General features: G+C 34.1%; 1 protein-coding gene across 7 annotated transcripts in view; it reads left to right on the top strand.

The window, feature by feature from the left end:
* The first annotated feature begins 268 nt into the window (after positions 1–268).
* LOC120415167 (G protein-coupled receptor kinase 1) overlaps positions 269–25758 on the top strand; it is a 265002-nt gene continuing 239512 nt past the window's right edge. Inside the window, exons 1-2 of one of the 7 annotated variants that reach the window (XM_039576611.2) lie at positions 269–337; positions 1583–2063. In XM_039576611.2, coding sequence (XP_039432545.1) covers positions 1951–2063 — 113 coding nt within the window. In that variant the 5' untranslated portion in view covers positions 269–337; positions 1583–1950. Of the gene's footprint in view, positions 520–740; positions 2064–25758 lie in introns of those variants that run through there. The other 6 variants (XM_039576609.2, XM_039576607.2, XM_039576610.2 and 3 more) reach the window with 6 other exon arrangements.

Genomic DNA, 25758 nt, shown 5'->3' with positions numbered 1-25758 from the left:
CAAAACTCGCTTTGGAATTGTGCATAATTCGAAACCAGTATCCTACGTTTAAATGCCCTGTTGCTCAGCTCACGAGCCCCAACAGAGAGCACGCACTCGCAAATGTCACGCAAACTGTCAATCCCCCCAAACCCCCATCAGCGGGGTTGGGAGTCTGCAAAGGGGGAGTCAACATACATCCAAATAAGGGGGAGCTCACTCTCCACGCTCTCCATGCACTCCAAGGGGGAGCGCACTCACTTGGACAAGTCTTGACTCATTGGGGGGAGCACGGCTCGCCAAACTCTCCGAAACCACAGTCAGTGAGCAGAGTTCGACGCGTTCGGAAGTGTGTGCGGTGTGTGACTTCGACCGGGGGTCTTTTTTTCTCTTCAATTTAGACGGGGGGGTTTCACTCCGGTATTTCTTGGCAATATATTGACAGAAGGCGGGAAGAAGCGTGCGTACGCGTGTGACATTTTGAACGACGCGCAGCCGATTCGCAACTGGCGGAGCGCCGCCAAGGTCTCTGAAACCAAGGTTGCACGGGTTTGCTTTAAGGGTTGTCTGGACAGGTTTTTTTGTGCTCTGCGTGCGCGAGCGAACGAGCGATTTTTGCTCTGTGTGTCCTTGCCTCTTCCGAAAATCACGCTACAAGAAGCTCTCAGCCGTGGGCAGAGAGTCTGGTCCGTGAGTGACGACCTAGTCATCGTCGGAAGAAGGGGTTTATCAGGGCTCTTCAGGCTACCCTAATCAGAGAAGGTGTGACGAAGTTAAGTCTTGATACGTGCGAGTTTTTTTTGTTTGCGACGACGTCGCAGCAGGGCAAGTTTTTGTGTGTGCGCCTCTAGGCTACGACGGGGGTCCTTGGTTCGATTCTCGAGCGACGAAGACGGCGAGCAAAAAAAAGAAACATTTTGCGAATCGGAGAAAGAGCGCGGCGTGAGAGCGCGTGAGCGAATTTTGAGAGCTCTCGCGAGAGCTGCGTGTTGATTATTATTTCTTTTGCTAATGGAGCTGTGCTACGTGTGTGAGTGTATCTCCGTGTAGTGATGCTCTTGTGTGTTTCTAGTGTGTTGTTTCTATTCAATAACAAGCAGATAAATTCCTCCATTCATTCATTTGTTTATGTTCGGCGGGAGCAGGAGCACGAGTGAGAGAAGGAAGATAGTGTTGCTCATCTGCTCGAAGTAGGCCAGGAAGTGCGACATCCAAGTCAGCTGCGACCGGAAGAAGAGCGGGGTGGCGAGGTGTAAGGAAAAACGCTTTTCTTTCCACCCGCGCGCAGTAGGAAGAGGTGGAAAATCTCGGAAAATCAACGAAAATCGATTGTGGAGTCTGTGTTCGACGCCGTGTTTACACAAGAGCGCTCCATGCGCACTGCTTGTGGAAAATTCGGAAAATTTCTTGCTCGACACAACTTCAAGCTCTTAATTGTTTGTTTAATCTAGCGAAAAGGAAAATTCTTGAAGCGCTCCAATCGGGCCCAGAAATCTACAGCGTAGAACACTTTTCACACAGAAGAAAGTGGGGGGGACGAAAATCCCAAGAGTTTTCCTCCGGGGGAAAAACTAACAATACCCACTTGTTGTTTTTGTTGCAGTTGGTGTTATTGTTCTGCGCGCGTGAGCAAGAGAGAGCAATCTCTCTCACAACGTGGTGTACTTCACGTTGAGCCCTTAAGAGGTGGCCAAACCATAGCAGCCGGGGTGTTTGCGGTTTTCCCCGAAAACTTCAACCCAGCAGAAGCAAGAGGAAAAACTTGAAGAAGCAACAGTGTGTGCGGCGACGAGTGGAGGGAGGGATTTTCCAGTGCTGTTGCCACACAGTAGGCCTTGACAACAACAACAGAAGGGGCACTCACTCGGAACAACTCCGCACTGGGTTGACAGCCGACGACGACGACGAAATCGAGAAGAAAACAAGTGTATTTGTGTCAAAGGAGAAACACAACAACAAAAGCGGACCAAGATGGCGGACCTGGAAGCGGTGCTGGCCGATGTCAGCTATCTGATGGCGATGGAAAAGTCCAAGTGCATGCCGGCGGCACGGGCCAGCAAGAAGATCATCCTGCCGGATCCAAGGTGAGTTCGCGCGGAATTCGGAGGGGGTGGGGAATACTGACCACTATACTATCGAGGAATCTATTGGTAAACACAAATCGACAATGCGCGAAAATGTGCAATCTTGATGCATTACCGGTTTGTTTACGGTTGAGGTGATTGACGGCAGCGGCAGAAGGCGATTGCTGACATTCAACTGATATTGATGCTGGTTTCGAGATGGATGGGTGACGGCGTTGATCTGTGAATGGATGCTGAAATAGTGCCTATTGATGATTCATTGTTGATTTTTTCATTGTTGAAAATAAGGGAATCAATTAATCTTATAGTAGGGGAGAGTGGGGAGACTTGATCCCCTTTTTTTGTATCGCACATAACTCTGTCAATTTCTCACGAAACTATGAACTTTTTGCATGAATTGAAAGCTTAAACATTAAACTATGTTTGGCTGATAAGGGTATTTCATCAGATAAACTCTTCGAATCATGCCAAGCGTTTTAAAAAAATATTTTAAACTGGCATTTTCAAAATGTTGAGGGGTAATTTGATCCCCCTTTCAACATTTTGAAGAAATCTTAAGCAAGATGTTTCTTATTCATCCAAACTTTTAATTTTCTATAAGTTACAACAATTTCACATTAAACCTGTACGTTTGTGTTCAAAATATAACAAGTTTAGCATGCAAAATATTTAAAAACCTAAAATTTTCTTTTTTAGACCAAAATTGAGCATGTTTACAAAAGCTGGTAATTTTTGTTTTCAAAACTTTTGAAAAATGGTTCAAACTGCAGTAATTATGTACAACTATACTAAAGGAAACTATGTACGAAAACCCAGCCCAATTATTTAATCTTGAGGCTGATTCCAGTGACTGTAAAAATTCAGGGATCAAGTCTCCCTAAACGCATTTTTTTAAACAATTGATTGTAAAAATAGTATGACGATAAATTTAACGTCAAATGCGTAAGGGTTTTGGAGTTGATATGTTTATCAAACAATTCATGCATAAAAAATATTTTTTTGAATGATTTTTGAGTGTTTTCTATACTTATCAAAGCAAAGAAAAAAGATCTCTTGGAAGTTTTTTGCAGCACTTTTTAGAAAAATGTGTGTAACTCAATCTAAACATTTTTTAATTTTTTTTCTTTGTTTTCTACAATGAGTTTTAGTCAATTTCGCACAACTTTCTAAAACAAAGCTAATTGTTTTACCCACATGCTTACGAGATACAGGCTTGGGATCAAGTGTCCCCGGGGATCAAGTCTCCCCACTCTCCCCTATTGAATTTTGTTTAAAATATTTCGATTTCATTTTTGCCTTCCTCACCTTACTGAGGAAAGGCTATAAAATCACTCGAAAATTGAACTTCTCAATTAGACCTCCTAGACACACCTTCATGTATACCTATCGACTCAGAATCAAATTCTGAGCAAATGTCTGTGTGTGTGGTGGGATGTTGATCAAAAAATTGTCACTCGATTATCTTGACATTGGCTGAACCGATTTTGTCCGTTTTGGCGTCATTCGATCCGTCTTGAGGTTCCATAAGTCGCTATTAGAAATTATGCGGTTTAGTTAAGTACTTCAAAAGTTATGCTAAAAAAACGATTTCAACAATAGTCCGGAAGATTGTAAAAAGGGTGGTTTTTGTAAGAAAACCTGGCATGTTATACATTTTTAGAAAGGTATTTGAAAGACCTTTCCAACGCGACCAATACATTGAGGATCTGATAACCCTATCAAAAGTTATTAGCACTTAAGTGTTATTTATGTACTTTTTGGAGGCCGGATCTCAGATATTTTGATGAAAACGATGTCCGGATCTATCATGCGACCTGTCGTTGGATAGGTATTTTAAAAAACTTTCCAACGCGTTCGAAACATTGAAAATCTGACAACCCTACCAAAAGTTATAAGCACTTAAGTGTTATTTATACACTTTTTGGAGGATAGATCTCAGATATTTTGATGAAAACGTTGTCCAAATATATCATGCGACCTAACTTTGGATAGGTAAACGCGACCTCCGGTGGGTTAAATGACCTTTCCAACGAATGTGAGGAAGGCACCAACCACCTAAGGGTGGATTAAGTAACGTTTTTTAAATAAAATATCCTATTTACAATCTAACATATTTTTTTTATTTTTTTAGTTTAACCAACTGAAAAGTAAAATAAAATAAAATCATTGCTTTTGAATACCTTTAGTAAATAGTTAACCTACCTACAGGGTTGCGAATGAGCGAGCAAGCCAGAAGCCGTGCTCGCTCATTCATGAGCATGAGGACTTAACAGGTAGCTCGTGCTCGCTCATGCTCATCGCATGCGCTCGCGCTCAATGAGCGCTCATCAGCAAATCAGGTAGATTTTTAGTATTGTTGATGAATCTGGCACAGGCCAATTGGATTGCCACTTTTGAAGATAATTTCATCGCGAAAAAGGGACATGAACTCATCAAAGTTGCATTGCTAATTTAATTTTGATTAACCGCGGTAAATTTTCATGAAATCATTCGTTGGCGTCGAACTATCAAACATTGATCGCGGTGGATTGCGGGGGATACTTTTCTACCACAGTTTTTTGTGTGATCAATGTGGTAATGGTAAATGCTTTGGTGGATTTTTGTTAATTCGAAATATTTCAAGAAAATTTACCGCGGTTAACCAAAATCAAATTAACAATGAAACTTTAATGTTGTCAGCCTATATTTTTTTCAGAGTTTGATAATTTAGAAAACTAGTTTTGATTAAATTCCCGATAAATGAAAAATGGCTGACTCGCAATTAAGGTGTCTTAATTTGCTAAGAATCCCAGACACTCTTTTTAGCTTATTTCACTTTCAAATTTAGAGTAAACTGTCAAGGAACGGAATTTTTAGTTTTTAAATAAACTATAAATAGGATGGTAATCGATTTTTTTTTTATATTCAAACATGTTTTTACTTTTGAGCACGCTCATTTCTCATTTATTTATTTGGATCGACTCCAGCATATAAATAAGATAATTGATGTAAAAATTATCTAAGACACAGATTTGACATTTATTGCATGCAAAATTATTTACAAATAATTGACTAAACAAGATGAGGTGCCCAGGAATGAAAACATGACAAAACGTATTACCAAGAAAACATATTTGTGTTATTTACTTAAAAGATACTTTTCAGCTTTATTAAATAGTTCACTTTCACGTGTCACTCTATTATCAACTTTTTTTTATTAATCGAATTATTTCTACACATTAAAAAAAGTGTACATTTGGATGGTGTAATTTTGTAAGGTTGAATATTACCTCTTGAATGTTATAATTTTACCTTGATTTAGACTGAAAAAGTTGCATTACACCAGAAAAGTGGTAAAATTACACATTTTCAGAAGTAAAATTACGCATTTTTCTAATATAAAAGACGCACTTCCCAGATGTAATATTTCTATGGTTTTTTACTGTGTACAGATCTTAATGTAACACCTTAACCCCTTAACTCCGACTCCAAAAAAAGTTTCAAAACAGAAAATATGACAAATAACTTCATCCAATATTATTAGGATTAGCCTATTCAAGCCTCCATTTGAAAAAAAAAAACAACCTCGAAGCTCTGCTGAAAAAAAAAGTTATTATCGTTTACCCGGTACAGGTAAAAAAATACCGCTCATTTTGCTCAATGAGCAAAAATGAGCGCGAGCGCGAGCAATGAGCATTTTCGCTCATAAAATAAATGAGCAAACACGAGCACGAGCAAACGTGAGCTAGCTCGCGTCGCGCTCCTCCTCACGAATGAGCGAAAAATGCTCGCTCATGAGCGGATGAGCGCTCAAAATCGCAACACTGCCTACCTAACTAAATGTTTTTTCCTCTAACTCCCAGAGCTTTTTATCCATTTAAAAAATAGTAAATGGGTAACTCGGTAAACCTCGTTGGATAAATCTCGGATTAGTTTTCAAAAAGACGTAAGAGCCAATGGTAAACAAAGTCCCAAACTAAAAATAAATGAAATTTTATTGTAATTTGGACAAAAACGAATATTAGTGTAGGAGGCGGCTTTTTGAAAACTCACCCGAGAAATGTACAACTCGTGCTGAAAAAATCTTCTTTTTGCCACTTGTTGCATAAACTACTATTTCAACTTCTATATCAATGCACAGTGGTCCAGATCGCAAAAATCAGTGGAAAATGGATTTTTTTGAATAATGGTGAAGTTTTGGATCTTTGGTGTCTTCAGAAGAGTTGTTATAAATGAAAAGAGGCAACTTTTGATTTGGCTGAAAATTTGGGCGGTTCACGATTAGGATGATTTTGAAAATTTAACTTTTCAGGAATATTTTTGGGATTTTTTTTTGTTTTCTAGAAAGTTGTTGGACTTGCCAATCCAAGCAACTTTGTCCAAGACAACAAAATTTTATCTCGTAATCTACGCTTTCTACGACCAAATTTAGGGCACTTTTAGAGCTCTAAAAAAACAAACATTTTTATTTTTTGACAAGTCAATTTGGACTCAAGGGTCAAAAGTTTCATCCATTTTAAGGTAAAAAGATGCTAATTTAAAACTCAAATACCTCGAAAAGGCGCAAGCCAAATTTTAAGCACCAGATTGCATTTGAAAGAGAAGATATAGCATTACAAACGCAGAGAAATTCTCAGGGGTGTTTTTCTTCAAACACGAGATATCTTCATTTGAAAAATTCGAACATTATCCAATATGTTTTCCGTGGGTCTCGTGGCGCAGGGGTAGCGGCTTCGGCTGCCGATCCCGATGATGCTATGAGACGCGGGTTCGATTCCCGCCTTATCCACTGAGCTTCTATCGGATGGTGAAGTAAAACGTCGGTCCCGGTTTCTCCTGTCTCGTCAGAGGCGCTGGAGCAGAAATCCCACGTTAGAGGAAGGCCATACCACGGGGGGCGTAGTGCCAATAGTTTCGTTTTTCCAATATGTTTTCCATGTAATTTTGCCCGCTGAATCTGAATCTGCCCTCAGAATTGGCTAAAGTGTGGAAAAATCGATTTTTGGTCATATTTTGGGTTTCCATGTAAAATTATCATAACAAAATTATTAAATACAAGCCTTACCCGACAAACTTCGTTCTGCATTTTTTTCGTTTGTTGACGTTTTTTGATTTTTTGCTTATTCAGCCTCCTGTGATCAAAATTTGATTTTTCGTAATTTTCTCCATAAAAATTGCCGATGCTCCGGAACCGGTTCTAGAGTGGCCAAGTGTCAATTAGTTAGCGTAAGAACCTTCCTTGGACTTATACGAACCCAACACGACAAAGAGCACCTTGATCCGACGTTCCTTCTTGAATTGATTCGCGTTCGAACAAAACCGTCGAAATCTTTTATATATAAAGAAGATAAATAGAGTTTTTTGATTATTTTTTTTCAATTTTTTTTCAATTACCTTTTTAGCACAAAAATGCAATTGGCAAACTTTATCGCTGTTAGATTTTTGTGATTCAAAAGAGTCGACAAGAATTTTTTAAATTTTGATATGGCGCAACATTTTCAAATTATAACTAGTTTTTTTTATGATGACGCTAAGTTTTTTTTTGTTAAACCTTCTTTTTGTTGCTGAAATTGGCTTCGTGCAATAAATAAAATAGTTTTTAAAGTGTCATATATATTTTCTAATTTTTCAATCGAGAATATCTTGGGGATCCATTGATCCAATTTTCAATGTCCAAAACTAAAACCTTTACCAAAATTACAGATTAACATATTTTTAGTGAAATTTTCAAAGTTTTTCTTCAAAACTATTTTCATAATAAACGACATAAAATTTGAAAATATTTGTAACTGCCTCACTTGGACACAAAAAAAAAAACACGAAAAGTAACAGAACTGATGGTTCCAAAAAAAACATTGAAAAAGAACATATCCTCAAAGTAATTGATTGATTTTGTTGGATTCGGAAAAAAATCCAATCCCAAATGAATTATTTATGGAATTTCCATAAATCAGTACGCTTTCCATGTTTTAACTTACCGTGCAATTCCCAAAACAAATTGCCTAAAATAACAAATAAATAAATTAAGATGATTGAACGAGTTCAACGGCAGCTGGGATGTGTACAACGTTGCTCTCAGGATATGGCCAGCAGCCGAAGCCGATCGAAATCAAATTATGACATAAAAATAGCAAATCGTCTCTAAAAATAACCTCCAACGGGTGAGAACGAAGGAGGGAAGGGAACCAACCTACACACATAACACAAGCTTATTACAATACACTAACGAGAACCACATCGTCGTCGTTGTCGTCCGTCACAGAATTTCCACTCGCAAGAGTAGCGAAGAGAAAAGTGTAAAAGAACGTTGAATTGGCTGGTGGTTGTCATCGGTGGTCCATCGTTCATCCAACCTCCACCACCCTGACTTTAATGGTTACACATCTTCAACAGCCAATGGGGATAGTTGGGTGGAACTTTCCACGGTCCAAAAGGGACAAGGTCCATGGTCAAGCTCACGGCAAATGTGACACCTTGGGAACATGTTAGGGTGGTCTTTAAACATTTTTTTTTGAATAAAAATTTAAAGTAGATTTTTTAAAGATTTAAATTCTACGGTAACCTTAACGACATGTCTACCATGCAAACCATAATCTTTCATTGACCTGACAACTCCTACCAAACGATTTCAAAGCGGAAAATGACAACGATATGTTCATCCATCCACAAGCGTCCGCCAGTATCACCGACGAGAGCAGTGTTGACAGACTCTAACTCGAGCTCTAACTTGTAACTATCGGACTCCCGTAAGAACTCGGGGGAAAAAACTACAGAAAATTTTGCATCCCATCTTCTTTGCCGGGTTTCGTCACATAATCATGATGCGATCATCACCACCCGATGCTGCTGTGAAAAACCTCATTAGTCTGCGAAAGGTGATGCTTATGATGGCGTTGTTGTTGTTGTTTGAGGGGCTTCTGCTCTTCCTTCACACTTTGGGCAAGTGTCAAGTGACACTGAGGAAAAAAAACATAACTGGATTTTTTTCGAAGCTTAAGATTTAAATTATTTTTGTGAAAAAATTCCCAGCATAATTGCAAAGTTTTTGAGAAACTCGGAAATGGTCAAAGTTACGTGACTTGACTTGTTTGCAAGCGAAGTTTCATAAAATTGAGGTGATTTTGTAAAAACATATTCGCAAATGAAAATAGCTTGTTCAAAAGTAAATACAAACCTGAGAACCAAGACTTCTTCAATAATTATAAATTGATCTCAAGTAAATGTAAAAATTATAAGTTTGGCTGATAGAGGCATATTTGATTAAATTATGTAATTAAAATTTATGAACTTTCTCTAAGTACATAATTCGATATTAGCTTACTCAAAAGTGAAAAAATACAGATAAAATGTATTTTTTTTTGTAAATCGGATGCATTTAAGTAAAAGTAAAAGGGTATGGATATTTTCTTTTATTATAACAGACTTTGCAACCTCTAGCGCGATTTTGGTTTTGGATTAAGAGCACTTCATATAGATATCGTAATTTGAAGAAAAACATTTGAAAAAATAACCCGAAAAATATACTGGAATGTAATTTTTCTATGAAACAGCTATTTTTATTCACATAGAAAAAAGTAATGTAAATTTGGAAGCTGTAATTTTGGAAGGTTGAATATTACCTCATTTATGATGTAATTTTACCTCAATTTAGACTGAAAAAGTGACATTACACCAGAAAAGTGGTAAAATTACACATTTCCAGAGGAAAAATCACCTCTCTTTTTGTGACATAAAAGATGTACCCCTTCCCAGATGTTATATTACCATGACTTTTTTTTTCTGTGTAGGAAAAATATCTAAAGAAAAATCTTTTGTAATTTATTGGAATGAAAAAGGGTTTTTTTTAAATGAATTTTTCAACAGAGCAATTCTCTACGAAATCGGTCTTTTTTCTTCAATTTTAATTTTTGTATTTTTTAATCCGACTGAAACTTTTTTGGTGCCTTCGGTATGCCCAAAGAAGCCATTTTGCATCATTAGTTTGTCCAAATAATTTTCCATACAAATTTGGTAGCTGTCCATACAAAAATGATGTATGAAAATTCAAAAATCTGTATCTTTTGAAGGAATTTTTTGATCAATTTGGTGTCTTCGGCAAAGTTGTAGGTATGGATATGGACTACACTGGAAAAAAATGATACACGGTAAAATTTTAGTGGTTTTTTTTATTTAACTATTTATCACTAAAACTTGATTTGCAAAAAAACACTATTTTTAATTTTTTTTTATTTTTTGATATCTTTTAGAGGACATAAAATGCCAACTTTTCAGAAATTTCCAGGTTGTGCAAAAAATCATTGACCGAGTTATGATTTTTTTAATCAATACTGATTTTTTCAAAAAATCGAAATTTTGGTCGCAAAAATTTTTCAACTTCATTTTTCGATGTAAAATCAAATTTGCAATCAAAAAGTACTTTAGTTAAATTTTGATAAAGTGCACCGTTTTCAAGTTAAATTCATATTTAGGTGACTTTTTTTAAAATAGTCAAAGTTTTTCATTTTTTCAAATAAGTGCACATGTTTGCCCACTTTTGAAAAAAAATATTTTTGAAAAGCTGAGAAAATTTTATATATTTTGCTTCTTCGGACTTTGTTGATACGCCCTTAAGTTGCTGAGATATTGCAATGCAAAGGTTTAATGACAGGAAATTTGATGTTTTCTAAGTCTCACCCAAACAGCCCACCATTTTTCAATGTCGATTTTCAATGTTAAAATATGAAACATTTGATAAATTTTCCGATCTTTTCGAAAACAATATTTTCAAAATTTTCAAATCAAGACTAACATTTCAAAAGGGCCAAACATTCAATATTACGCCCTTTTAAAATGTTAGTCTTGATTTGAAAATTTTGAAAATATTGTTTTCGAAGAGATCGAAAAATTTCACAAATGTTTCATATTTTAACATTGAAAATCGGACCATTAGTTGCTGAGATATCGACATTGAAAAATGGTGGGCTGTTAGGGTGAGACTTAGAAAACATCAATTTTCCTGTTTTTAAACCTTTGCATTGCAATATCTCAGCAACTTAAGGGCGTATCAACAAAGTCCGAAGAAGCAAAATATAGAGAATTTTCTCAGCTTTTCAAAAATATTTTTTTCAAAAGTGGGCAAACATGTGCACTAATTTAAAAAAATGAAAATGTGGCTTTTTTTTAAAAAAAAAGGTCACCTGAATATGGATTTACCTTAAAAACGGTGCACTTTATCAAAATTTCACTAAAGTACTTTTTGATTGCAAATTTGATTTAACATCGGAAAATGAAGTTGAAAAATTTTTGCGGCCAATATTTCGATTTTTTGAAAAAATCAGTATTGATTAAAAAAATTCATAACTCGGTCAATGATTTTTCGCACAACCTGGAAATTTCTGAAAAGTTGGCTTTTTATGTCCTCTAAAACATATCAAAAAATAAAAAAATTAAAAATAGTGTTTTTTTGCAAATTGAGTTTTAGTGATAAAAAGTTAAATAAAAAATCAGCAAATTTTTTTTTACCGTGTATCATTACCTACAACTTTGTCGAAGACACCAAATCGATCAAAAAATTTCTTCAATAGATACAGATTTTTGAATTTTCATACATCATTTTTGTATGGACAGCTGCCAAATTTGTATGGAAAATTATTTGGACAAACTTATGATGCAAAATGGCTTCTTTGGGCATACCGAAGGCACCAAAAAAGTTTCAGTCGGATTAAAAAATAAAAAAAAAATCGAATGACCGAAATCCTAGAGAACTGCTCAACAGTTACAGTGTTTTGCAAAACAAGATTTTTCTTCAAAATTTTACCAAGAATTCCCACTGAGTAATTCTCTACATTTACGTAAAACGATTTTTCGTTTTTTTATTTCATTTAGATGAAACTTTTTTCATGCATTCCCTAAATAAGCAATTTTGCATCATAACTAATTGATTCATAAGTTTTTCCATATATGGTTCGATTCAATTTGCGGGCTGGTCATACAAAATAGGCCTCTGAATAATACTCGAAAATCTGTATCTTGAGAAGAGATTTTCTGATCGATTTTTAGTGTCTTTGGAAAAGTAAAAAAAATAAAAAAAAATACAAAAATTGAAACAACAAGCCACAGTCTCCACATTTGAATGAAAAAAGTGTTTTAAAATGCATGTCACACTAGTTGTAGTTGTTTTCCAATCATTAGTTTTGAAAAAATGTAAGAATGGCGTTTTGGGGGAGGAGAGGGGTCGACAAAAACTTTTGAAAATATTTGTACCAGACTAATATCCACCTTTATAAAAAATAGAAAATTAAAAATCTCGAAAAATGTTTTTTTTTAAAGTTCAGATCCCAAAATAGTTTTTTTTATTTTGCGAGCATTTTTTGAATGCATGGACAAAGTTTCACTAAGATTAAAAACTACAAAACAAATGATCTCGAAAAAAGTGAAATTTTAGAGGATTGCTCCATTAGTAATTTCAGGGTCAAATTTTTATCGTACTTATTGTTGTATGTTTTAAACTCAACACAACATAAAAATGTTTTTTTTAGCTGATTTTTCAATTTTATAACTCAAAAAGTAAGTAAAAATCGAAAAGTGAATAATTTTAAACTGTAGGCTAGACTTTTTTTAGAGAAATGAGAAACATATAATGTTTTTTGCTGCTAAATATAAGAGAAGTTAAGTATTTCGTAGAAAAAGTTACAAAACATGACAAATTGAAAATGAGATAAATAAAAATAGCTTGGTTGAGTTTTTTGAAGTTTGAAATTGGTTCAATCATCAGAAATTTTTTTCTTATGTATTTTGTTAATTTAAGAGTCTGGGTTTTTAATGATTTTGATTTATTTCATTATTGTAAAAAAGTACATAAAATAAATATAGTACATTTATTTTGACGACAGCTAGAATATTTTTTCCATCAGTGCTCCACACCAGCATCCGTCGCCGCTGTGAGTTTTGCTTTGGAGGGGCATGGAAGTTGTTGGTCACAAAAATAAATGTGCGAAACCTTGCCCGAGTAGTGGCGGACACAAGGCGAAGGACATCCAACTGGCCACGGGTCGGGGACCAGTCCCCTCTGGCAACTGTACCAATGGCCGGCCAATGGTCGTGGCGCCAACGGATATCGGTCATGTTACGACCACAGACAAAGAGGCATCAGACATTATTCGTGTTTTGATAATTAAATTGGTACTAAATGATGGTGGCGCCATCACTTTTGTCTTACGGCAAGAAATGCAAAAAATACTTTGACATCTATTTGTCTGTGTAACGACTCTGTGTTGTGTTTTTGTGAGTTTAGATTTAAGAGTGTAATATAATTCGAAACTGGATGTATGTATTAGGGTGGGTACGTTTTTCAAAAAGTTCTCGGATCAAGTTTTAGTATGGTTCCCCTTGTAGGGCATGCCCATAGGGACTTTCATGCCAAATATCATCTCATTTGGTTGTAAACTGGCTGCGCGCATCAGGGTTAAAGTTTTCATGGGAATTACTATGGGAAATTGGAACTTTTTGTTCAAACGCTCCTACAGGTCTGGGAAAATCACGCGCCAACTTCTGGTATGGTCAGGCCTATGGGGAATGGTCTGGAGAACACTTTTCCCGAAGAGAGCATATGGATTCGTTGTCCCTAGACCTGGCGCATCGGCAAACAATCCGATGTCTCCGGAATCAACGGTTTTCCCTCAAAAAGCATCAAATTTTCCTTAGCATGCTATGAAAGCTTGATGAACACCGCGACGCCATATGTCAGACAGCTACCACGTGGTTGAAATATTTGCAAAAAAATACAAACATGCTATGCAAAGATTCTAGATTCGACTAAATAATATCAGGATTACTCGAAATGATCATTTTCTAGTTAAAAGAAGGTTTGCAATTAAATATTCCAGCCGTTTCTCACCCACGTGGTAGCTGCCTGACGTATGGCGTCGCGGTGTTCATCAAGGTTTCATAGCATGCTAAGGAAAATTTGATGGTTTTTGAGGGAAAACCGTTGATTCCGGAGACATCGGATTGATTGCCGATGCGCCAGGTCTAGGGACAACGAATCCATATGCTCTCTTCGGGAAAAGTGTTCTCCAGACCATTCCCCATAGGCCTGACCATACCAGAAGTTGGCGCGTGATTTTCCCAGACCTGTAGGAGCGTTTGAACAAAAAGTTCCAATTTCCCATAGTAATTCCCATGTAAACTTTAACCCTGATGCGCGCAGCCAGTTTACAACCAAATGAGCTGATATTTGGCATGAAAGTCCCTATGGGCATGCCCTACAAGGGGAACCATACTAAAACTTGAAGCGAGAACTTTTTGAAAAAAGTACCCACCCTAGTATGTATATATTTGTGTGTGTGTGTGTTGGTGTGCTATTTTTGGCACCTGTATGTGTGCCAAAAGGAAACAAAAAAAGCTGTGCAAAATTTGCTTCAACATTTTCATTTTCACTTTTTCCTGTCAGATTCGATTACCGGCATCTGGTGGAGAGAGTGAATTTTGGCGATTTTTGCGTTTTCGTTGCGGTGGTGTTTGGGTCCAAATCGAAAATCGTGCAGGGTGCAGGTGTTTACGGTACACACCAGCGCGAATTGGTTCTTCAATCTATTTTTGCCCATCGATGGAAGAGAAAGAGCTGGGAAGGGAACTAATCGCGAACATGTGCAGTGACTAAAGCAAACAAACTAATTTGTTTGGGTTTTTGAATGGCCTTTTTTTTGCTGTGAGAAGGGGATTGGTAAAATTAAGTAACTTTTTTTTAAGTGTAATTTATTTAAATTTGCTTATATTTTTCAAAATAGGGTTAAGTTGTATCCAACCAAGTTTAAAACCCATTAAATGTCATCCTCCAACTGTCGATGACTTTTCACCCATTTGCTGGCGCTGCTCTCGTGCCAATAAAATAATGGAATTTACTTTGCTTGTACAAACTTGAAACTCGTGCGCGCTCCGCCGCCGCCGGCTTTTAATTGCTTACTCTCTTTTTTTGTTGCTGTTGCTCATAGGCCAACCAACAAGGCAAAGGGAGGGCGCATTCTAAATACTAGCTACTAAGCGAATGGAGCAAGTTGTATAGTGGCTAGGGCTAGGGAACAGTTGTTTAGGTTTTATTAAATGTTTGCTTTGGCTCGACGATGGCATTGGCTGTGATGCGGGGAGAGGATAGTGAGTAATTTTATGGAGGAAATTTAGATTGCCAAACTTTATTTTGAAATATTTGTTATAGTTGAACTTCAAAAAATCTAAGAAAATTCTAACATTAAAAAAAATATCTGTTTTTTATGTTGAACTGTTTTGAGGCCTTTTTTTAAATTTCAGAAAATGAAAACGAAGAAGAAATGTTATCATATTATCACGGCATTATACAAATTTTTCATGATTTTGAGATTAAAATCTAAAGAAATTCTCGTATTATTTTTTTATTTATTCCATCTTTTGATCTTTATATTTTGGGTTATTTAACGCACTTGGTTTCGAAATCATAACTTATTGAAAAAATGAATTTGCATATTTGGACTTTTTCAAATTATCAGCGATGAAATAATGTCAAATCTATTTTTTAACTAGCAAACATTCCTAACCGACAAAATTAGACGTGGTAAAAGATTCAACCTGGTCCGGAAACCTCTCCCGAACTTTCAAAAATATCATCAATGACTAAATGATATTTTCATGAAATTGCCTTTAGATTGAAATTGCTCGATTTTGAATCGAATTCTAATTTTAGATTTTGATCTTTCAGCTTTTACTTCACCGATCATTTGTGAAAAATTGAAGAAGATTATTTCCATTCGAGCAGTTCTCTAGGATTTCGGTCATTCGATTTTTTTTGTATTTTTTAATCCGGCTGAAACTTTTTTGGTGCCTTCGGTATGCCCAAAGAAGCCATTTTGCATCATTAGTTTGTCCATATAATTTTCCATACAAATTTGGCAGCTGTCCATACAAAAATGATGTATGAAAATTCAAAAATCTGTATCTTTTGAAGGAAATTTTTGATCGATTTGGTGTCTTCGGCAAAGTTGTAGGTATGGATACGGACTACACTGGAAAAAAATGATACACGGTAAAAAAAATTTGGTGATTTTTTTATTTAACTTTTTATCACTAAAACTTGATTTGCAAAAAAACACTATTTTTATTTTTTTTTTATTTTTTGATATGTTTTAGAGGACATAAAATGCCAACTTTTTAGAAATTTCCAGGTTGTGCAAAAAATCATTGAGCGAGTTATGAATTTTTGAATCAATACTGATTTTTTCAAAAAATCGAAAAATTGGTCGAAAAAATTTTTCAACTTCATTTTTCGATGTAAAATCGAATTTGCAATCAAAAAGTACTTTAGTGAAATTTTGATAAAGTGCACCGTTTTCATGTTAAATCCATTTTTAGGTGACTTTTTTGAAAATAGTCGCAGTTTTTCATTTTTAAAAAATAGTGCACATGTTTGCCCACTTTTGAAAAAAAAATTTGAAAAGCTGAGAAAATTCTCTATATTTTGCTTTTTCAGACTTTGTTGATACGACTTTTAGTTGCTTAGATATTGCAATGCAAAGGTTTAAAAACAGGAAAATTGATGTTTTCTAAGTCTAACCCAAACAGCCCACCATTTTTCAATGTCGATATCTCAGCAACTAATGGTCCGATTTTCAATGTTAATATATGAAACATTTGTAAAATTTTCCGATCTTTTTGAAAAAAATATTTTCAAAATTTTCAAATCAAGACTAACATTTCAAAAGGGCTAAACATTCAATATTACGCCCTTTTAAAATGTTAGTCTTGATTTGAAAATTTTTAAAATATTGTTTTCGAAAAGATCGGAAAATTTTACAAATGTTTCATATATTAACATTGAAAATCGGACCATTAGTTGCTGAGATATCGACATTGAAAAATGGTGGGCTGTTTGGGTGAGACTTAGAAAACATCAATTTTCCTGTTTTTAAACCTTTGCATTGCAATATCTCAGCAAATAAAGGTCAAATCAACAAAGTCCTAAGAAGCAAAATATAGAGAATTTTCTCAGCATTTCACAAATATTTTTTTCAAAAGTGAGCAAACATGTGCACTATTTTTAAAAAATGAAAAACTGCGACTATTTTCAAAAAAGTCACCTAAAAATGGATTTAACATGAAAACGGTGCACTTTATCAAAATTTCACTAAAGTACTTTTTGATTGCAAATTCGATTTTACATCGAAAAATGAAGTTGAAAAATTTTTTCGACCAATTTTTCGATTTTTTGAAAAAATCAGTATTGATTCAAAAATTCATAACTCGCTCAATGATTTTTTGCACAACCTGGAAATTTCTGAAAAGTTGGCATTTTATGTCCTCTAAAACATATCAAAAAATAAAAAAAAATAAAAATAGTGTTTTTTTGCAAATCAAGTTTTAGTGATAAAAAGTTAAATAAAAAAATCACCAATTTTTTTTTACCGTGTATCATTTTTTTTCCAGTGTAGTCCGTATCCATACCTACAACTTTGCCGAAGACACCAAATCGATCAAAAATTTCCTTCAAAAGATACAGATTTTTGAATTTTCATACATCATTTTTGTATTGACAGCTGCCAAATTTGTATGGAAAGTTATATGGACAAACTAATGATGCAAAATGGCTTCTTTGGGCATACCGAAGGCACCAAAAAAGTTTCAGCCGGATTAAAAAATACAAAAAATAAAATTGAAGAAAAAATACCGATTTCGTAGAGAATTGCTCATTCCTAGGATTTAAATCAAAATCGTACTGAAAATTGGCAAACAATCGCTGCATTTAGATTTATTTCAGCTGAGCAAGTTTTTTTTACACTAAGTTTATTGTTTTGATAATTTCAGACCATCAATTTAAAAGCCATTTTGCAATATTTATACCTTGAGGGCTTTTCAGTCTACACAAAAAGTGTGAAAATTCATGAGAAGGTAGAAGAAGGAAATTTCCGATCGATTTGAAGTCTTCGGCAAAGTTGGAGGTTGTAATCAGGACTGTTAAAAAAAAAAAAAAAACGACGATGCTCTATAATAAGTTAAACTATTTTCATAATTATGGTATCATCGTGTATAGATTTTTACAAAAAATCACCTACTTGCACCTTCACATATACCTACTTATTTTTACAAAAATCACCTATTTGCTTTTTTTTTATATGAGTGGTTTAAAAAAGGGTTTCGAAAGTTTAGGCACTAAATTTCATTCAAGAAAAAAAAATTGCTGAATTATTTTGCAATCAATTATGAGTACTGAGCAAGTCTCTACGAAATTCGACTTTTCAAAATTTAAGTGCTTCTTTGAATTATCAGCATGACCATATTATTTTCCATAAAAAATTGGAAAATTCTCATTCAAAATTGGTACAGATGGGAAAATTCATACAAAGTACGTAGAAATGTTTTGATCGATTTTGTGTCTTCGGCAAAGTTGTAACTATGGATGTGGATTACACTGAAAAAAATTATACACGGAAACAAAAATGTAGCTGATTTTTAAAATCACTTTTTTTTACTCAAAACTTATATGAAAAAACACTTTTTTATTTTTTGTATATAATGCCATCTTTTTAGAACATGTAAAAGATGTTTCTTTGACCATGTTATAATTTTCCAAAAAAAATGTAATTTTTAAAATGATTTAAAATTTTTGTGAAGTGCATCGTTTCAAGTTATTGCCATTTTTTGACGACTTAAAAAAACGCAGTTTTTGATATTTAAAAGTAGTACCTATGTTTGCCCATTTTTGAAAACAATATTTTCGAAAAGCTTAAAAAATTGCTAGATTTGTTTTTTAAAATTTGTTGATACGGTCTTTGGTTGCCATTAGGGTAGCTCTATATTCAGAACAGCCATTTTTTGGTCACAATCAGGCGTCAAAACAACCTCCTACAATTTGGGAGCGATCTGAGCAGACCTTTTCAATTTTGTATGGGAATTTGTATGGAGAAACTAGCTTTTCGTTATCTGATTTTTGTGATTTTCATTTTTCTGCCTACTGAAATTAGTTTTCAACAGCATTCAAATTAAGAAAATGTTCTTGTAATTTGCTAAAACAAATATATATATTTTCTCGGTGTTGGCCAATTATTTCTCGTTTTTTGATCATCGATACCGCGGGCACTAATGGTCCAATTTTGAATGTAAAAAAAATGAAAATTTGGTGCTATTTCCAATTCAATTTAATTCAATTTCAATTAGCACAACTTTTCTAAATTTAAAAAAATGTTTCATGCATTTTTTTCCTTTTTTTGATGTTTTGTATTTTTTTTGTTTTTCAAAAAAATAAAACTTGGTCTAAGATTTTTTGCACTTTCTGGAATGTTCTGAAAAACGGCATTTTGTCACCTGAATCATATAAAAAAAAATAAAGTTTTATGTTTTTGGAAATTATTTATTTAATGAAAAAAAAAATCACGCATACATGACGTAATCCAGTCTGCAACCCGCTTAGATCACCATTTCCATGCGAATTCGAATGCGAATTATTTTTGAATGAAAAATATATATTTTAAAAATCAGCAAAAAAAACCAAATCCATGTATTTTTTTTTGTGCTGTCCTATCAATACCTTTGCCGTTGATGTGTTCGGCATGTGTTCGGTGTTGATAAAATTTTCTTTTTCAAAAGATACAGATTTTGGAATTTACACATACAATTTTTGTATGGACAGCTTCCAATTTTTAATAGAAAATGGTATTGGACAAACTGATGAAAAATTAATTTACTGCCGAATTAAAACGCAATGTATTAAATGAATTTTCGAAAAAGTTTTTTTTTTACCAATTCTTACCATATTATCCCACTATCCCATAAACGGATGCTGCGTGCGTGCGTGCAGCGGAAGTACGTTTTTCAGGGGTCGTTGGTCACGTTACGGGATGAGGGTAGCGAAGGGAGGGGGATCAAATTTACGCAAAATCTACACAATAAAAGCCCGCGTTGTGCGTTAGGCGCTCGTTTTATGCTACTTGCCGAATGCGTTTGTATGTGTATGAGTAAATTGACCTATAATTTTGTTTGACTTTAACGCTTTTACGCGCTCGTAGAAAGAGTGTGTGTGTCAGAGTGAGAGGGCAGATGTCTATTAGACAAACGCAACTTGGCGTCTAATTTGTAGTTTTGTTTGAGATACTTTGCCTTTTTCGTTTCACAGTGGATGCCTAGCACGAGTAAGAGGATTAATTAATGGGTTCTGCGATATGTGTTTAGTGCGTGTAATCGGTTTCGACTGAAATCAATTTAGTTTGCGTTGCTTTGGAGATTTTTGGAGTTGGATTGATGGTAATGGAGTTATTTTTTGGAAATTGAGTTCTGTAGATTGGCGATGAGTGATTTCAGCGTTGAAATTCAATCAATCAAACATTATTCAATTAAAAATAAACTACTAAAACAAATCACGCGAAATTCAACGGAATTTGTTTAAATTGAGCAAACGTTATCACACTTACAGCGCCACGATGAGTAAACATCCAATTTGCCGAATCCAGTCACATTTCGCTCGCCAACATCCTCAATGGGAGGCACTCCTTCGTCTGATGTACATTGAGAAATAAAAACCAGAAGCTAAAATTGCGCTCCAGTCGCAGAACACGTTGTTTCGGGGGAAACCCCCTCCCGTCGGAATTCATCGACTCTTTCATACATACATATTATGCGTTTGTTTATGGTTAGGGTGGTTAATTAGAAAAACAGTATTTTTCAAAGCTGATTTATTTATGCTTTCAAATATGTTTTTTTCTTGAGTTGAAGAGCACTTTCATTAGTTATATTCTATATGGATAAATTTTCCTAATAATGTACCACCCTAAAGTAACACATAAGTGCGTTTCTTCTCACTTCACACAAGTCTCGGCACTGCAAACTCGAAGCATCAGGGGGCTCCACCGGATGGCACAACATCACAGCGAGATCGTTTAGTCTGTTTAATTTACATCCAGCGGCAGCACCAATGGGATCAATGAAACGAATGATTACGGTACAAGTTGTTTGTTATTGAATTGAAGTTTTTTTTTGTGAAATTTCATTTTTCAAATGCAGTTTTCTTATTATTTTGTTTATTCAAAATAAAAAATAAAAAAAATCCAAATAAATAAATCTATAAATTTTTACCTCTGTCTTTCTTTTTCCTAGTAGGGGAAATATACCCTTTCTCAGCCTATTTCTATCATAGGCCTATCAGCACTTTGATCATGAATTACAGCTTTCATAAAGTGCTTTTGACTGTTCCTAAGTGATAAATAGCTCAAATAAAAGTGAGCAAGCAACTCTCCATTGTAGATTTTTCTGAATATGATGATTTAATAGCAGAAAACTGTAAAAGTGATGAGAATTGGTCAAACGGCTTAGACTGATTAAGATGGGTATATTTTCTCCTAATGAGTTATTTTTTGTTGTTTTTTCTTCTTTTTTTAGCTCTAAATTTATTACAAAAGGTCTATTGGACAAAACCAATGCGACAAAAGGTTTGAATTATTTCGTTATTTTTAAATTGACCATAATCCTCAAGTATCAATGAAAACTTCCACATCTTCTTTTTTTAATGGTCATATACTCACAAAAATATTACAGAAGCAACAATAAATTACTTTAAAATAATGGAACAAAAAAAAAAAAAAAACGAGTTAAAATTTCTTTGAAATATGTTCAAATTTGGACTAAGAATAAAAATCAAGTAAAACAATGTAAATGGGCCAAAGCCGAAGTGTAAACAAAGCGTCTGTCCTGCTCGTTCATCCACTGACGTAAGCAGGACAGACTGTTTGTTTACACTTCGGCTTTGGCCCATTTCCATTGTTTTGCTTGAAATATATGTTAAAGTTGAATATTGAATATGCTTAAATAAAAAATATGCTTGAAATTAGAAAAAAAATCATAATACTATTAAAAAAACTATTCATGTTTGAAGGAATAGAAAGATTCTTAAAAATAATTTTTTACTGAAACAACAAATAATTGTGATGAAAGAACATACAATTCTTTAAAACAATGTTTTTCAGTAACTACTTTTTCTCACAAATCTTTTTAAAGAACTGTTCGATTTCGCAAATCGAATTCTTTGTTTATTTTCTTTGTTTTTTTTTTATTTGGATGAAACTGTGTCCATGCAATCTCTATTTTAAAAGAAGCAATTTGGCATCATTAGTTTTTCAAAACGGTTTTGGGGCAAGGTCAAACAAAATGTATGAAATTTTGTATCATGAAAAGGGATTTTCTGATCGATTTCGTGTCTTCGGCAAAGTTATAGGTTATGATTAGGAATTTTTGGAAAAAAATATTTACAGGAAAAAAATCGGATTTTTTAATATAAGTTTTTTATTATTAAAAGAAGAATTTCCTAAATACTTTTTTTATATGTTTCATACAGCTTCACAAAGAATTCTAATTGATGAAAATGTGTGTTTCTGAGTGTTTACTAATTAGCCTGTAAACAGACACTATGTTGAAACTATTTAACACTTTTATTTACAAGCAAAATGGATTATGTTGTAACACACAGCTGAAAGGAACTCCAAAACTCTGCTTTGTACCTCAAAAGAACTTATTGTATCTTGATTATTCTCCAATAAAACCGAATTTGAATTTGAATTTTAATAAAAATATTTGCAAAATAATCATTATTAGGTCTGATTTAAAAAAATAGGAGTAATATATGTTAGTAGACCTTTTCAAAAGTAAAGCTTCACAAAAGTTTCATTTTTTAACGTTTAAAATCGAACGAATAGTTTCCAAGATATCGTCAGCTAAAAATTACAGGGTAATTAGGTAACACTAAGAAAAACTCATTTTCATCTGTTCGATTTCTTTGTGAGGCTGTTTCTCAGAATCTTTGAGCCCGATTTTCAAGGGCTTAGAGAGAAAATTGTAGCAATTTTTCTCAGCTTTTCAAAAATATTTCTTTCAGGAAGTATTTTTATAATGCAAAAAAAAGATAAGAAATCAAACACGAATGCCTAATGTAGCCTATAGGTACATTTTATAAAAAAAAATGTTAGGTATTTTTTTTCTTTTAAGCTTGGTTTTGCTATAAAAAATAATTTAATTTTTTTTTTGACCAGATTTTTGATATTTTCCAAAAAGGACAATTTAAAAAAAATCATATCTCCTAATCAAGATTTTGTACAATAGCGCACTATGGCTCAGAAGATGTCCTTTTTAGTTTCCTAAAACATATTTAAAAAATCGAAGAAAACGTTGTTTACGAAAACTCCTAATCATAACCTACAAATCATAGAAAACTACTCAACTACCAATATTTGGAAGAATGAATATACTAAGAAAAAACTGATACAGGTATTGATTAATTTCATAGTAAATAATAATAATTAAAAACTTTGAACTTAAAAAATATTACTAAAATAAAATTTCAGATTTTCATCTCACAAAACTTTTTATTGAACTTTTTTTGAGCTCTAAAAAAAAGGTTATTTTGTTAAGTTTAATTAAAGATTTATTCTTTACATAACTTAATTATTATTTGATAAGTTTTAAGATTATTATTTTCTTAGTAGAAATTTGTATGTTTATTTTTACATGAAATTGCTTTAATTTTTCTTGAATCTGAATTTTTTTTGGCAAGAAATGAGATGATATCATCATCTATATCCGGTTTTCATAAATTGTGTTTGTAGTTTGATCCAGAAAGTGCCAATCAAACGCTAACAAAATCCAGTTCTTATCCAGTTAAATGATGGAAAATGTCTTTAATTTGGTCTATAACCAAAGATAACACCGTGCTAATTGAAACAAAACAATGAAGCAAACAACTTCAGCTTTTCACGTAAAGTTGCTTGTTGCTGAGGCCCAATATTCGTGTTTATTGGAGTTGTGATTAGTTAGATGTTAATTGTATAATTTTGGTTTTGTTTGAGGTTTCAATTTGAGGCAAAATATGCGTCAATAGATTTTATTGGGGTATTTTATGAAAATTGCAAATCATGGTGCGGATTTTCATCATTAATTTTTTTATGTGAACAATAATTAATTTTTTTAATCTTTAGTAAACTGAAGTTAAATGTTGAAAATTATTGTCAATGAGAACATTTGCTAATTAGACTGATCCCATGAACTTAACCTAACTTGTTGCTTTTCCCGGGGGTCATTTAACTCCCACAAAACAATCAATTAGCGTCCGCCCAATTGATCTATCAAATATTGTCAAATAGTGTATTCATTTGCACTAGAGATTGAAGAGACAAGTGCCTCGATAACCAGCCATCGGCGTTGCGGCCAAATCATGATTAAATTAGCTTTGCTGCAGCGCCGCATGCATTCCACAAAAGGTTGGCATACTCACTACAAAAAAATAAACTGTGAGTTTGAAAAATATATCTATTTTTGTGAAATTTAACTTCAAAGATGCTATTATGAATAAATTTTAGGAAAATGCTAATTTTTTGTCCAACGATAGATTAAAAAAATTTTAAATGTGAATTTTACACAAAATTCTCACTGTGCAGTGCAGTGCTGCCAGCAGAATCGACTTAAGGGAGCTTGGGAATCACTTTCAACTGGCCCTAGTTAACACAAAATTCTGTCCAATTAACTCTAAATTGGTGGAATACCAATTTACATCAAATTTGAAGTTGGACTTGGATCAATTTGACGTAGGACTACGTCTTTCAAGTCGAACTTCGTTATAATCATTTTAAATTTTTTTCAACAGTGCCCTCAAAGTTTAAAAAAGGGACAGAGTGGTTCGGCGGGGGCAGCTCCAACAAATAATTAAATTGCCCCCGGGGCAAGTCCCGTACGTGCAGAGCAGAGCAGGTGGCAAAAATAGGGCCCAATCTATATTTCGCACAAAAGCTCTGCACCCTGACCACCCACTCCGCCTTCCTTCTCTTGCGAGGGGTGTCTCTTTTATTTCCAGCAAATTATGCCTATTTGCATAAATAATTGAATTTCTGGCCCAGATAGCGCGCCGACTGGCTTCTGTTGCCGTTGTTAAATTCGAAAAGCCCCGAAACCATCACCTACCCTACCCTCGAGAGGGAGGGAGAGGAAACAAACCACGTACGTGTGCCTCTGTACGTGTGATTGGAATGTGCTTGACTGTTTGAAAGTGTGTGTGTGTGTGTGTGTGTGCATTATGGATAAAGTTGTTAGTTTTACACTCACTGGGTTGGGGAAGGCTTATTTAAAGCGAAGTAAAGTGGGTTGCTTGTACTAACTGGGTGTGACACTGAAGGGCGATAGTTTTACGAATTTTAACTTTATAAAAAATTATGATTTTTTTGTGCTCGCAAACTTATTAAGTCCCTACAAAATCTTCTTCCTATTGGATTCTTTTTATACACTTAATATTTTTACAATCTCATTAAAATAAATCAATTTCGTGATTTAAAACAAAATCACTTTTAAAAAAATTCTGTACTGCCTAGCACTATAAGAGGTCGACAACGAACAACTTTTTAAAATATCGAAAAATTGACCTCGAATTCGTGGTTCCAGGGACCAAATTTACTCCATAGGACAAAGTTTCACGCAAATCGAAAACGGGTTGGTGCAACTTTTTCTGATTTTGTGTAAGTTTGCAAAAACTCACCTGCGCATAAAAACTGCATAGGAAAAAAAGTTAATCAGAGAAAAATAATTTCTATCACTTAAATTTATATACCTATATCACGTTTTTTTCGTAAAATTTTGATATGCTTTAGGTTACGTAATCAGTCTTTTGAGACATGGTTCATTAGAACGATATTGAGATTTTTTTTTAAATAAAATTTAAAAGGTTTAGTAAAAAAATATATGTAACTTA

The sequence above is a fragment of the Culex pipiens genome, chromosome 2 (assembly GCF_016801865.2).
Source record: "Culex pipiens pallens isolate TS chromosome 2, TS_CPP_V2, whole genome shotgun sequence".
Classification (NCBI taxonomy): Eukaryota; Metazoa; Arthropoda; class Insecta; order Diptera; family Culicidae; genus Culex; species Culex pipiens.
The sequence above is the reverse complement of the archived record's forward strand: the minus strand, read 5'-3'. Positions and strand labels throughout refer to the sequence as shown.